The 15,480-nt window shown below is 46.4% G+C and overlaps 1 protein-coding gene across 1 annotated transcript in view; it reads left to right on the top strand.

Annotated features, from left to right (window-relative positions):
* Positions 1 to 14,315, top strand: part of LOC133463405 (inactive ubiquitin carboxyl-terminal hydrolase 54-like) — a 60,284-nt gene extending 45,969 nt beyond the window's left edge. The window contains 8 exon segments of the mRNA XM_061744934.1: positions 27 to 191; positions 1,311 to 1,430; positions 1,963 to 2,122; positions 3,605 to 4,578; positions 6,626 to 6,723; positions 8,519 to 8,608; positions 11,414 to 11,498; positions 11,567 to 14,315. Coding sequence (XP_061600918.1) covers positions 27 to 191; positions 1,311 to 1,430; positions 1,963 to 2,122; positions 3,605 to 4,578; positions 6,626 to 6,723; positions 8,519 to 8,608; positions 11,414 to 11,498; positions 11,567 to 12,195 — 2,321 coding nt within the window. The 3' untranslated portion in view covers positions 12,196 to 14,315.
* The last annotated feature ends 1,165 nt before the right edge of the window (positions 14,316 to 15,480 follow it).

The following is a 15,480-nucleotide window of genomic DNA, read 5'->3' on the forward strand; positions in this document are numbered from 1 at the left end:
GATTGATGGTTATGTTTTTGTTTTAGCGCCCCCCGGTGGACGGTCTGAGCTGGACCTCCTGCAGGACGAGGTCCTCCGGAGGGCCAGGGAGGACGAGCTGCAGAGACGGCAGGAGAAGGAGAGAGAGGCGGCGCTGGAATTCAACCCTCGACCCAGCAAGTTCCTGGACCTGGACCAGCTGCAGATCCAAGGTGGGGGGGGGGGTCTAGACCTGGACCTGGACCTGGGGGGGGCCAGTATATGAAGATGAATATGAACACAGGATGTTTTTAACAGAGTGGGAGAGGTTAATATATATAATATAAATTAAATATGAATATTTAAGCAGGTCATCCAGACAGGCCGTGGTATACGCTCATTATATCTCATAGGGCTGGGTGATATGGACCAAAAGTCATATCTGGATATTTTCTAGCTAAATGGCAATACTCGATATATATCTCGATATTTTTTCTGTGCCTTAATTGGGGTTTCCCCGAAAGCATTATAGCATAGCATCTCTGTTAGCATCTCTGTTAGCATCTCTGTTAGCTTCATTTTTTCTGAGGCAAACCCTTAAAAAAACAGTCAGTTTTAATACAAAGCCTCGTGCCAAATGTCACACAGGTTCCTTTATTAACAGAGGTCTGCACAATATCAACATGTATAAAACAAATGAAATAAAAATAAACTGCCTGCATATATAGAATAAAAATGCTTCTTGAATAAAATAAAACAAATATCCCTTTCCTGCATTACAATTAAATTAAAATACACTGTAATTAATACAATGTAGACAGTAACAGGCAGACTTTTCCACTGAGGTTGACAGTTGTGCAAATAACCAAACATGTGTGCAAATCTCAAAAAAAACATTCAAGTCAATTTGTCACAAAATAAGCTATATCAAAATCATTAAAAAAAAAAAAAATTCTAAAAAAAAAAAAAAAAAACGGTTACCAGTAATGTAAATATGACCTGGGGGGGTCAGAGACCTGGGGGGTCACCAGGGGTCAGCCCCCCCCCCCCCCCCCCCCCCCCCCCCCGTCTGCTCGGTCAGCAGGAGTTCTGAACAGCAGGAATGTTCCCCATTGATCCGACTCACAAAACAAAGCATGACTCAGCAGCAACGCTGAGGGGGCGGGGCCAGGCGAAGGGGCGGGGCCAGGTCGAGGGGGCGGGGCTTGGATGACATCACAGAGCCCAGACTCTTTAATCAGGTCACACACATGGATCTAAATAAATAATAAATACGTGTGTGTGTGTGTGTGTGTGTGTGTGTGTGTGTGTGTGTGTGTGTGTGTGTGTATATAATGTGTGTATTTTTGCAGGGAAAGTGGACAGCTTGGACCGCTGCGTGTCGGAGGCGGAGCTTCTTCTGGACCAATCGGTGCGTCTGGAGCAGGCGGGGGAGGTGGCCGCCGCGCTGTCGGCCGTCAACGAGGCCGTCTGTAAGCTCCGCCCCCTCCGTAACTCCGCCTACTTACCTTAACTCCTCCCACTCTTTAAAACTCCTCCCCTCCGTCACACAAACACATCTAATACACATCTAAAAGAATCATCTTTTAGATCAAACGTTCTCAAACTCGAGTGAACAGAATCCCGTCAGAGCGGCGATTTGCTCCAGAACATCCCCTTTAGCTCCGCCCCCTTCTACGTGAGCTCCTCCCACCCAGGGCGGAGACTGTGAATAAGCTCCTCCCACCTCCCTGAAGTGGACCAATCCCAGCCGTCCGTGACCTCTAATGACCCCACGTACCTGCAGGAGGAGCAGGATCACATGGATCGTCTAGTTTTTCCAGTGTTTTCCATTCAGTTTTGTTTCCGTGGCGTTTTCCTGATTTCATTTCTCTGTTTCCGTTTCATGAATCATGTTGAGTTTCTGCATCTTTTCTTTTCATTTGGTCATTTTATCCTTTTTCTTTCTCCTTTTTTGTCATGTTTTTGTTGTTTGTTTTGTTGCCCCGCCCACCACCGCTGCAGCTAAGCTAGCGGCGGCGGCGGAAGGGGGCGGAGCCTGCAGCCACGGCCGGCTGCAGCGCTGCAGCCGGAGGAGCCGCAGCCTGCAGCAGCGGCTGCAGCTGCTGCAGCGGGAGGAGGAACAGCAGCAGAGGGAGGAGCAGCGGCGGCGGGAACAGCCCAGGTACACCGCTAACCCGCTAACGGCCCTGCTAACCCGCTAACGGACCCGCTAACCCGCTAACGGCCGGTCCAGGGGCCTCCAGCCCCCCTGTGGTCCGGGTTCTGCAGCAGTGAGATGTTTCTGTGTCGACTCGTCGACCTCGCGCTTCAGCGACGACGGCCGCTGTGAAAACAGCTGCCGTTTCCATGGAAACGCCCCCTGATCTCACATAAACTGGTTTTAGTCTCTAAAGCTGCAGAATCGGAGCTTTAACCTGAAGATTCTGCTGATCGTTGTCGTCGTGACGACCGGCTCCGTTAGAGTGACGACCTGCTGAGATTGTTGACATCACCAGAACACACACACATGTAGATACACATTATACACACACACACGTACACACACACACACACACACACACACACACACACACACACACACACACACACACACACACACACACACACACACACACACGTATACACACATATACACATATACACTTAAACTTTATTTATATAGCACCTTTCATGCAGATAAAATGCAACATGAAGTGCTTTACATTAAAAAGAGAAAAGAAACAATCCCCCTTTACCCCCCACTCCCCGTACCCTCATTCATACACACACATATACACAAATATACACGTATACACACACGTATACGCCTACACACATACATATACACAAACACACACACACAGATATACACACACACACACACACACACACACGTATACACAATCACACACACACAGATATACACACACACATATACACGTATACACACATATACAAACACACACGTATACGCCTACACACATACATACATACATACACATGCACACACATATACATGTATATACACACACACACACACACAGATATACACACACACATGCACACACGTTTACGCCTACACACTCACACAGGACTGTTTGGTCAGCGCTTGAACCATCTGTTACAGACAGACTGCTGGGCTACACACACACATATATATGTATATATATATATATATATATATATATATATATATACACACACACACACACGCACGCACGCACGCACACGCACGCACACACACACATTTACACACATATACACACACATGCACACACACACACACACACATATACACACACATGCACACACACATATACACATGCACACACACATATAATTGTAATGTATTTATTTATTTTAAACCAGGGACGATGCACAATAAGACATTAATCTTGTGCATGTTCCAGGTTGTAGCAGCTGTTTCCACATAAAATAAAAATAAACATAAAAATTAGTAAAGAAAAAGAGAAAATAAGTAAAAGATCAGAACAAAGCAAAGAGACAATAGATAAATATATATATATATAATATAATATACACACATGCACATACACACGCATGCACACAGACATACACACACACACACAGACATATACACACACAACATAAAAGCGTTTAACACTTTCCATAATAAGTTTCCCTCTCTCTCTCTCCCCCCCAGTGAAGAGTCTCTCCCGGTCCGAGTGTTTCTGACTGACAGCCCCGGGGACCAATCAGCTGCCAGCGTGGACCAGCAGGCCACGCCTCCTTCGGCTCACCGCATTAAGCCCCTCCCTCCATCAACCATTGGCTCCTCCTCCAACATGGTGGCCCCGCCTCCTCCGGTCACCTGCCTGGTCAAGCCCCTCCCCCCTGCGTCTGGCCCCGCCCCCTCCACCAACGGGGGCCCCTGCTCTCGGGGCGGGAAACCCCTCGGCAGCTCCAGGTCCCTCCCTGCTCTGTGTGTGGGCGTGTCCCCGGGGGACTTGGCTCCGCCCCTTTTTGGGGAGAACTTGGCTCCGCCCCCTTTTGGGGAGGAGGTGGAGCTCTCCGCCCGGTGGGGCGGAGCATCAGCACAAGCCCCGCCCCCCGCCAGGTCCCGGACCCCGTCGCCCGTCGTGACTGACGGCAGGTGTCGTCCAATGACGGAGCAGGAGTCGTATTACGGCGGTTATCCAGAGTCAACGTCACCTTCTGCTAGCCACGCCCCTTCTCTTAGCCCCGCCCCCTCCTACCCGACCAGGAACTGGTCCCACCTGGACCCCCCCGACGACAGGAACCGGTCCCGCTTAGACCTGGACCCCCCCGACGACGTGGACTTCCCCGTTCCTCCGATGTCGTCGCCCTTTTACTCGCCTCCGGACCGGCACTTAGCCCCGCCCCCTGAGACCTGGGCCCCGCCCCCTGAGACCTTAACCCCGCCCTCCGTCCGGAGCCACGCCCCCGCTCTGCCGGTGGAGCGCTGGGCCGAGAACGTCAACCGATACTACGGCTCCCAGAGTTCCCGGGGGTTCGGGGGGGCGGGGCCTGTGGAGGGGGCGGGGCCTGGCGAGGACATGTCGGAGCTGGAGACGCTGTACCAGGCTAGTCTGCTAGCTCCTCCCAGCATGCACCGGGGCAACCGTGGCGCCGGCCCAACGGGTGGCGGAACGACAGGTACGAACATCAGATACGATGTAGCTAAAAGTTTAATTTAAATTACGAAAGAAATATAAACGTAGCTAGCCGTTGCATGAGACCACGCCCCCTTTGGGGAGTCACCAAACTTGACTGGAAGTTCCAGGTTTAAACTAGAAAAACAGCAAAATGTATGAATCTAAAAGTCTAATTTAAGTTACAAAAGACAAATAAACGTTGCTCAATTTAAAGGAGCTGTATGTAAGAGCAATAATAAAACGAATCATAAAATGACCCCGATATGTCAACAGACATTTAAAAATCATGTTAATTTCAAATACTTATGTCACTGACAACAGCACTCAAGCCAGGATATTACAGTTTAAAAAGAGGAGTTGCAGCCCTCAACTGATGTTTATGTTGTCATTTTTTGTTTTGGCCTGAAGCTCCACCCTCCACCTATCTCCCAATCACCAAGTCAGTATTGTTTCTGAAGCTCCACCCTCCACCTATCTCCCAATCACCAAGTCAGTATTGTTTCTGAAGCTCCACCCTCCACCTATCTCCCAATCACCAAGTCAGTATTGTTTCTGAAGCTCCACCCTCCACCTATCTCCCAATCACCAAGTCAGTATTGTTTCTGAAGCTCCACCCTCCACCTATCTCCCAATCACCAAGTCAGTATTGTTTCTGAAGCTCCACCCTCCACCTATCTCCCAATCACCAAGTCAGTATTGTTTCTGAAGCTCCACCCTCCACCTATCTCCCAATCACCAAGTCAGTATTGTTTCTGAAGCTCCACCCTCCACCTATCTCCCAATCACCAAGTCAGTATTGTTTCTGAAGCTCCACCCTCCACCTATCTCCCAATCACCAAGTCAGTATTGTTTCTGAAGCTCCACCCTCCACCTATCTCCCAATCACCAAGTCAGTATTGTTTCTGAAGCTCCACCCTCCACCTATCTCCCAATCACCAAGTCAGTATTGTTTCTGAAGCTCCACCCTCCACCTATCTCCCAATCACCAAGTCAGTATTGTTTCTGAAGCTCCACCCTCCACCTATCTCCCAATCACCAAGTCAGTATTGTTTCTGAAGCTCCACCCTCCACCTATCTCCCAATCACCAAGTCAGTATTGTTTCTGAAGCTCCACCCTCCACCTATCTCCCAATCACCAAGTCAGTATTGTTTCTGAAGCTCCACCCTCCACCTATCTCCCAATCACCAAGTCAGTATTGTTTCTGAAGCTCCACCCTCCACCTATCTCCCAATCACCAAGTCAGTATTGTTTCTGAAGCTCCACCCTCCACCTATCTCCCAATCACCAAGTCAGTATTGTTTAGGCATCCGGGTTGCCAGCTCGGCTCTAATTATGGCAACCATGGCAGCCTACGTTCCTGCTGCATTCTGCAGCCGACCTGGCAACCTCTGGTCGGGGGGAGGAGGGGGAGGGTACACGCCGCTCAACAATATTTTGAAAGTGACTGCAGTACCAGTTTTGGACATTTCTTACAGACGTTACGAAAGAAAAATAAACGTAGCTAGCCGTTGCATGAGACCACGCCCCCCTTTGGGCTCCAGGTTTAAACTAGAAAAAACGGCTAAATATAGTAATCTAAAAGTTTAATTTAAATTACAAAAGAAAAATAAACGTAGCTCAATAAATGTAGCTTTTTTTACTGGAAGTTGCATGAAACCACGCCCCCTTTTGGGTGCCACCAAATTTGATTGACAATTCCAGGTTTAAACTAGAAAAACGGCTAAATTTATGGATTGAAAAGTTTCATTTAAGTTACGAAAGAAAAATAAACGTAGGAAAAATAGATTTTGCTTAAGTTAGCTAAGCTAGCAGAAAAGTCGTACGGCGGCTGGTTCTGGAGCTCGGTTCTGTTCTGGTTCTGGTACCGGTACCGGTGCCGATGCTGGTTCTGGTACCGGTGCTGGTTCTGTTCTGGTTCTGGTACCGGTGCCAATGCTGGTTCTGTTCTGGTTCTGGTACCGGTGCCGATGCTGGTTCTGGTACCGGTGCTGGTTCTGTTCTGGTTCTGGTGCCGGTACTGACCCTGATGAACCTCCTGTATCCACAGGTCCGAGGAGAACGCCGTCAGAACCGGGTCGGTCCAAAACCCCGACGGCGGAGCTGGAGAGATTCGCCTACAGGAGCCGGGTCGGACCCGCGCACAAGGTACCGGTTAGAAGAGTTCAGACAGGAAGTAGTTCAGACAGGAAGTTGTTCAGACAGGAAGTTGTTCAGACAGGAAGTAGTTCCGACAGGAAGTTGTTCAGACAGGAAGTTGTTCAGACAGGAAGTTGTTCAGACAGGAAGTTCAGACAGGAAGTTGTTCAGACAGGAAGTTGTTCAGACAGGAAGTTGTTCAGACAGGAAGTTGTTCAGACAGGATGTTGTTCAGACAGGATGTTGTTCAGACAGGATGTTGTTCAGACAGGATGTTGTTTTGACAGGATGTTGTTCAGACAGGATGTTGTTCAGACAGGATGTTGTTTTGACAGGATGTTGTTTTGACAGGATGTTGTTTTGACAGGATGTTGTTTTGACAGGAAGTAGTTCAGACAGGAAGTAGTTCAGACAGGAAGTAGTTCAGACAGGAAGTAGTTCAGACAGGAAGTAGTTCAGACAGGAAGTAGTTCAGACAGGAAGTTGTTCAGACAGGATGTTGTTCAGACAGGAAGTAGTTCAGACAGGAAGTAGTTCCGACAGGAAGTAGTTCCGACAGGAAGTTGTTTTCCGACAGGAAGTTGTTTTCCGACAGGAAGTTGTTTTCCGACAGGAAGTAGTTCCGACAGGAAGTAGTTCAGACAGGAAGTAGTTCAGACAGGAAGTAGTTCCGACAGGAAGTTGTTTTCCGACAGGAAGTTGTTTTCCGACAGGAAGTTGTTTTCCGACAGGAAGTAGTTCAGACAGGAAGTAGTTCCGACAGGAAGTAGTTCCGACAGGAAGTAGTTCCGACAGGAAGTTGTTTTCCGACAGGAAGTTGTTTTCCGACAGGAAGTAGTTCCGACAGGAAGTAGTTCCGACAGGAAGTAGTTCCGACAGGAAGTTGTTCCGACAGGAAGTTGTTCAGACAGGAAGTAGTTCCTACAGGAAGTAGTTCCTACAGGAAGTTGTTCAGACAGGAAGTTGTTCAGACAGGAAGTTGTTCAGACAGGATGTTGTTCTGACAGGATGTTGTTTTGACAGGATGTTGTTTTGACAGGAAGTTGTTCAGACAGGAAGTTGTTCAGACAGGAAGTTGTTCAGACAGGAAGTTGTTCAGACAGGAAGTTGTTCAGACAGGAAATTGTTCAGACAGGAAGTAGTTCAGACAGGAAGTAGTTCAGACAGGAAGTTGTTCAGACAGGAAGTTGTTCAGACAGGAAGTTGTTCAGACAGGAAGTAGTTCAGACAGGAAGTTGTTCAGACAGGAAGTTGTTCAGACAGGAAGTAGTTCAGACAGGAAGTAGTTCAGACAGGAAGTAGTTCAGACAGGAAGTAGTTCTGACAGGAAGTTGTTCAGACAGGAAGTAGTTCCGACAGGAAGTAGTTCCGACAGGAAGTAGTTCCGACAGGAAGTTGTTCCGACAGGAAGTTGTTCCGACAGGAAGTTGTTTTGACAGGAAGTTGTTTTGACACGAAGTTGTTTTGACAGGAAGTTGTTTTGACAGGAAGTTGTTTTGACAGGAAGTTGTTCAGACAGGAAGTTGTTTTGACAGGAAGTTGTTCAGACAGGAAGTTGTTCAGACAGGAAGTTGTTTTGACAGGAAGTTGTTTTGACAGGACGTTGTTTTGACAGGACGTTGTTCAGACAGGAAGTAGTTCAGACAGGAAGTAGTTCCGATAGGAAGTTGTTCAGACAGGAAGTTGTTCAGACAGGAAGTTGTTCAGACAGGATGTTGTTCAGACAGGACGTTGTTCAGACAGGAAGTAGTTCCGACAGGAAGTAGCTGCAGGTTCTGGTTCTGATGTCCCTGTGTCTCTGCAGCCCCCTGCAGGAGAAGACCTGAACTACAGCGCAGAAAACATCCGCCGCCTGGCCCGCAGTCTGAGTGGGACGAACATCGGGGCGAGAGACGTAAGTGCTTTTTCTCTCCAATATTTCTCACCAATATATTGTTCTAATCATTTGTTTCAGATGTACTGTAATTATTTTCTATATTAAAATTGAATTTGGTGTTCAAAAAGTCTTTTGTTCAAACTTGAGTCTTGAAAAAGAGGGGGTCGTCTTAGGGCTGGGCGATATGGACCAAAAGTCATATCTCCATATTTTCTAGCTGAATGCCCAAAGCATTATAGCATAGCATCTCTGTTAGCATCTCTGTTAGCTTCTTTTTGTTCTGAGGAAAACCCTTAAAAAAACAGTTTTAATACAAAACCTCGTGCCAAATGTCACACAGGTTCCTTTATTAACAGAGGTCTGCACAATATCAACATGTATAAAACAAATGAAATAAAAATAAACTGCCTGCATATATAGAATAAAAATGCTCCTTGAATAAAATAAAACAAATATCCCTTTCCTGCATAACAATTAAATTAAAATACACTGTAATTAATACAATGTAGACAGTAACAGGCAGACTTTTCCACTGAGGTTGACAGTTGTGCAAATAACAAAACATTTGTGCAAATCTCAAATAAAACATTCAAGTCAATTTGTCACAAAATAAGCTATATCAAAATCATATATATATATTTTTTTTTAATCGATATAAACGATATTGTCTCGAGTTTGAAAATATATCGATATATATTAAAATCTCGATATATCGCCAACCCTAGGTCGTCTTATAATCAGGGTCGTCTTATATTCGGCCAATACGGTAAATTGTTTGGAAAAACTCCCAGCACTCTGGTCCTGGTCCTGCTGGGTCCAGGTCCAGTTCAGTCCAGGTCTATAGAATAGAATAGAATAGAATAGCCTTTATTATCGCTGAGCTGGCGTCCCAGCACAGTGAAATTCGACCAGTACAACCATCAAGACAACAGACAAAACAATAACAACATGAGTCAACTGGCGAGATCAGATCAGAGAAAGGATGACACTGGGATGGGGGAGGGAAAAAAAGCCTCTTCACACTGTGTATAAATACACAGTGTGAAAGTGCAAAAAAACCACCTCAGCACAGAAAGCAACATAAAAATTTAACATCATCATCACAAGGCTTGCACATGTGTGTGTGTGTGGGGGGGGGGGGGGGGGGGGGATCTAGTGGCGGGGGGGGTCCCGGCACAGTACCCCAAGTGAGCACCGCGGCCAGTGGCGCGGCTCTCAAACCTGTTGACTGCGTTGGGGGGTTGATAAGAGGGGGGGGCCGAGGAAGGCGTTGACTATGAAGGGAGGTGTATTTATCATTGTGTCTGTGTGTGTGAGCGGTAAGTCCGTGAACTTCGCCCAGAGCTGCTCCTCAGCCAATGTCCTTGATGTTATCAGACGGCTCGGTCAGTTCTTAAACAGGTCCACAGATGTTCCTGAGAGGGGAGGGTTAGTGGGGGCAGAGTCACTTGTTTACATTCCACCAGGGAGATTGTGACTGGAGCGATCGGCCAAACCGCTCTGTCAAGGCCAGATTATAGAATCAACAATTGTATTGCAAAGAACAGACAGACTCAGTATTTTTCCGTCTGCCTTAAGTCTCTGGTTCATCAATGGCGACTCCAAACAGACAAATTTGTGATCAATTCCCGCCAAGCCGAGCTTCCAACTTCTCCAAGGTCTTCTCCATCTTGCCAATGAGCTCAAAGACGCCGCCAGCCTGAGATTCTGTTCAAGAATCACATCCAGCTTGCAGTTTTGCTCCCCCAATGTTAAAGTCAGAGTGTTAGTCGCAGTGCTTATTCCTTCAGCCACGTCCGGCAGCTCTGAGAGGGCCAGAACAGCTGTCGACGACTTACGCTTTTGTCGATATACGAGGAATCCCCCCCCTCCAATTAGCAGAAATCCTGCTATCATAAATCCAATTATGAATATCTTCAACGTCCTCTACAGACAGAATCGCCAAACACAACGGCTGCCAATGTTTCCATGAATCCCTTGTGTATCCGGCAAAAAATGTCCCATCGGGGCAGGAGGGCTCCCTTACCCCCTGACTTCTCGTCGCAAAAATTTGGTCAATTGTGCTGAGAGACCAGTTAATCAATTCCATGATTGTAGAGTTTGGGAGGAGTGAAAAGAAGAGACTCTGAAGACGAGACAGGACAAAAGCACTAGCAGGGCAGATAGGGAGGGAGAGGAACAGAAAAAGCGTCCGCCTTCACCGAGAGCCGGAAGAAGAAGGTCCACTTCAGTCCAGGTCTAGTTTAGTCCAGGTTTTCCCCGGGAAACTAGTCGGTTTGAATTTTTGCTCTTGTTCGTGCTTTTTATTGGAGATTTTCACGAAAGATTAATCAGCGACAACTTGGTCCGGAACCTCAAACTTGTGTTTTTCCTGTTTCCATCTTGGGGTGTGTTTCAGGTTTTTTTGGGGTGTGTCTCGGGTTTTTTCGGGTTTATTTTCGGGTGTGTTTCGGGGTTTTTTTGGGTTATTTCGGGTTTGTTTCGGGTTTGTTTTGGGTTGTTTCGGGTATATTTTCGGGTCTGTTTCAGGTTTTTTCGGGTGTGTTTTGGGTTTTTTCGGGTTTATTTTCGGGTGTGTTTCAGGTTTTTTCGGGTTTGTTTTGGGTTTTTTCGGGGGGTTTTTCGGGTTTGTTTTGGTTTTTTTCGGGTGTTTCGGGTTTTTTCGGGTTTGTTTTGGGTTTTTTCGGGTTTGTTTTGGTTTTTTTCGGGTGTGTTTTGGGTTTTTTTTGGGTTCATTTTCGGGTGTGTTTCGGGTTTTTTCGGGTTTATTTTCGGGTGTGTTTCATCCTGTTAACGGTTTCTCCCCCCCCTCTCCGTCTCCAGGACCCCTGCAGATCGCGGACCCTCAGACCCCCAGACCTCCACCGGCCCCCCGAGGGGGGGTCCTCCTACACCTGGGGCCGCTCAGGTAACTGGTCCTCCTCCCTCTGTCTCTGGTTCTGGTTGCCATGGTAACTGACCGTTCTCTCCCCCCAGGGTCCGGCCCCCCCCACCAGCACCAGGTCCTGGTTCCGGGTCCGAGCCTCCGCAGCGTCGCCCTGAGTTACGGGACCCTCCCCCGCCGGGCCCCGCCCCCCCGGTCCGGGTCCGGACCGGGACCACCGCTGGACCAGCAGAGCCTGTACGGGACCCTGGGCCGCCGGGGCCACGCCCCTCCAGGCCACGCCCACCGCTGTGCCGGCTCCGGCGAGGCTCCGCCCCCCCTTTCCAGGGCTGGACCGGGTCTCCTGCTGGACCAGCAGAGCCTGTATGGGACCCTGGGCCGCCGGGGCCACGCCCACCACCCCACCAGCTCCGCCCCCAACGGCCACCTCCACCGCCAGCTCTCTGCTGAGGCTCCGCCCCCTCCCAAAGGCCCCGCCCAGCCGCTCCGCCTGGACGTCCCCCCCGACGGCGACTGGCGCCGCGACGCCGGCTACCGGACGCTCCCGCGTGGCTCCGCCCCCCGCCAGAGTGGCTCCGCCCCCCACCAGCGGGCCCTCAGGCCCCTCCCCCTCGGGGCCCCGCCCTGCTCGCTGTGCCAGCGGCTCCCCGCCGCGACGCCCCGCCCCCACTGCTTAGCCTGCAGCGCCTACGTAGCCCGGCTGTGGCCCACTAGGACGTAGCGCAGGAGCGCTAGGCCCGCTAGGACGTAGCGCAGGGGCGCTAGGATGTAGCGCCCCTGGAGCGTTAGCTGGAAACTTCCCGTCGTTCCAACTTCAGAAACTTTATCTCCAACCGACGTTCTGCTAGCGTTCTGCTAGCGTTCCCAAACAAACGTCATCAACGCCGTCTGGGACTCTACACCTGGCTACTCTGCCGTAGCATGAGACCACGCCCCCCTTTGGGCTCCAGGTTTAAACTAGAAAAACAGCTATAGTAATCTAAAAGTTTAATTTAAATTATGAAATAAAACTAAACGTAGCTCAATAAATGTAGCTTTTTTTTACTGGAAGTTGCATGAAACCACGCCCCCTTTTGGGTGCCACCAAATATGATTAGACAGTTCCAGGTTTAAATTAGAAAAATGGCCAAATTTATGAAACTAAAAGTTACATTTAAGTTACGAAAGAAAAATAAACGTAGCTCAATAAATGTAGCTTTTTTTACTGGAAGTTGCATGAAACCACGCCCCCTTTTGGGTGCCACCAAACTTGACTGGAAGTTCCAGGTTTAAACTAGAAAAATTGCTAAATATAGTAATCTAAAAGTTTAATTTAAATTACGAAAGAAAAATAAACGTAGCTCAATACATTTTGCTTTTTTTACTGGAAGTTGCATGACACCACGCCCCCTTTTGGGAGCCACCAAATCTGACTGGAAGTTCCTGGTTTAAACTAGAAAAGCGGCCAAATTTATGAATCTAAAAGTTTAATTTAAATTACGAAAGAAAAATAAACGTAGCTAAATACATTTTGCTTGTTCCAGATTTAAACTAGAAAAACGTCCAAATTTATGGATCTAAAAGTTTAATTTAAATTACGAAAGAAAAATAAAACGTAGCTAAATAATTTTTGTTTTTTTTACTGGAAGTTGCATGAAACCACGCCCCCTTTTGGGAGCCACCAAATTTGATTTGACAGTTCCAGGTTTAAACTAGAAAAACGGCCAAATTTATGAATCTAAAAGTTTAATTTAAATTACGAAAGAAAAATAAACGTAGCTAAATAACTTTTGTTTTTTTTACTGGAAGTTGCATGAAACCACGCCCCCTTTTGGGAGCCACCAAACGTAATTTGAAGTTCCAGGTTTAAACAAGAATAATGGCTAAATTTACGAATCTAAAAGATAAATTTAAATTGCGGAAGAAATATAAACGTAGCTCAATAAATTTAGCTTTTTTTACTGGAAGTTGCATGAAACCACGCCCCCTTTTGGGAGCCACCAAACTTAACTGGAAGTTCCAGGTTTAAACTTGGAAAAACAGCTACATTTATGAATCTAAAAGTTGAATTTAAATTTATGAAAGAAAAATAAATGTAGCTAAATAAATGTTGCTTAAGTTAGCGGCAAATGGATGGATGGATGCAGATATGTGAGATAAAACTCATTTATCAACTTTAAAAACGTACGAAATTCGTAAATTTGCAAGTGAAAACTCCGACTTTAATGTTACGAAACGATATAAAAAGTTCAGACTTTAAAAAGCTTTAAAACAGATTTTTCAGAGGAAACTCAAGATTTTATTTTCTATCAGATTTTATAAAACTTCTTAAATTCCTGAATTTACGAACTTATTCATTTGCTAAATTTGGGAGAAAAAAACCTGAATTTACAACTTTAGAGATAATTTACAGAGAAAGTTCTGAGAACTGAGTGAACTGGTTCTGACGGGTGAATGTTCTGTTTAGGTTCTGGTCTTATTCGGGCCGGAGTTTCCGGAGTAGAATCAGAACCAGAACCGGACTGAACTGGTTTCTGATTAGAACTAACTCCGACTCTTCGACCCGGACGTCACGTGGTTCTTCACAAATGTGGCCTTTTGGATTTCTGGACTGATTACGCTAGTTTTTCTTTTGCTTCTTGCCTAGTTCTCCTCGTCGGTTCCACCGGTTCCGTCGGTTCTGCTCCTCGTTAACGGACCTTGAGCTGACTCCGCCCCCTGGCGGCCCGGAGGGGGCGTGGCCTTAGATGTGGGCGGGGTCTTTGACTTGTTGCTTTGCCAGATTTGATCTTGTTGAGTTTTTGGTATTTTTGAAGCTTATTTTTCTACGATGCTGTAGAATAAAGAGATTAAAACATTTACTGGAAAACTGGAGATCTGGTCTTCATTATTAGTTATTGATTATTATATAATTGATTAGTATTATATTGATTAGCAGTTATTATTTATTATTGATTAGCATTTATTATGTATTATTTTTGATTAGCATTTATTATTATTGATTAGCATGTGTTATTTATTATTGAGCATTATTATTGATTAACATTTATTATTTATTAGCATTTATTTATTATTATTGATTAGCATTTATCATTGATTAGCATTTATTATGTATTATTTTTGATTAGCATTTATTATTATTGATTGGCATTTATTATTGATTAACATTTATTATTGATTAGCATTTTTTATTATTATTGGTTAGCATTTATTCAATTCAGGCAGGCAGGTGGAAGCAGCAAAGGGATGACCAGAGGGGGGGGGGGGTAGCTGCAGGCCAGCACGCAGCTCCTGAAGCTCCGGCCTGCAAACATGCACAAAAGAGAAAAAAGGGGGGCCAGCACAAGAAACTACAGGAACGATGGACAAAAACGATAGCTATGAGATACTTATAATAAATAAAAATGGAAATGGAGAAGAGAGGAAGGGAAGAGGAGAGGAGAAGAAGAGTGAGAGGCACCGCCCAGTGGATCATGTCGGTCCCCCCTGCAGCATAGGCCTATAGCCGCATATCTACCACCAAGCTATATTTGAGACTAACTATTATAGTCTTGTTCTATAGCTGCAACTATGACTACTGACTCTAACACACTAGAGTTTACACTACCTAGAGATTTACCAACACCAGCTAGAGGTTTACTAAACACTAACTATAGGCTTTACTAAACAGAAAGGTTTTAAGTTTAGTTTTAAAGGTGGAGGTGGTGTCAGCCTCCTTAACCTAGATTGGAAGTTGGTTCCATAGTAATGGTGCCTGATAGCAGAACGCCCGCCCTCCAAATCTACATTTAGATACTCTAGGAACTACGAGTAAACCTGCACTCTGAGAACGGAGAGCTCTGCCAGGAACATAAGGCACTATCAGGTCTTGCCTGCGGAGCTAAGCCGTTTTGGGCTTATTTATTATTATTGGTTAGCATTTATTATTGATTAGCATGTATTATGTATGATTATTGATTAGCATTTATTATTGATTGTTGTTGCTTCTGTCTGGTTTCCTGTTGAAAAGTTAAAACCAATCAGGAGG

Source organism: Cololabis saira, chromosome 17, assembly GCF_033807715.1.
Source record: "Cololabis saira isolate AMF1-May2022 chromosome 17, fColSai1.1, whole genome shotgun sequence".
Classification (NCBI taxonomy): Eukaryota; Metazoa; Chordata; class Actinopteri; order Beloniformes; family Belonidae; genus Cololabis; species Cololabis saira.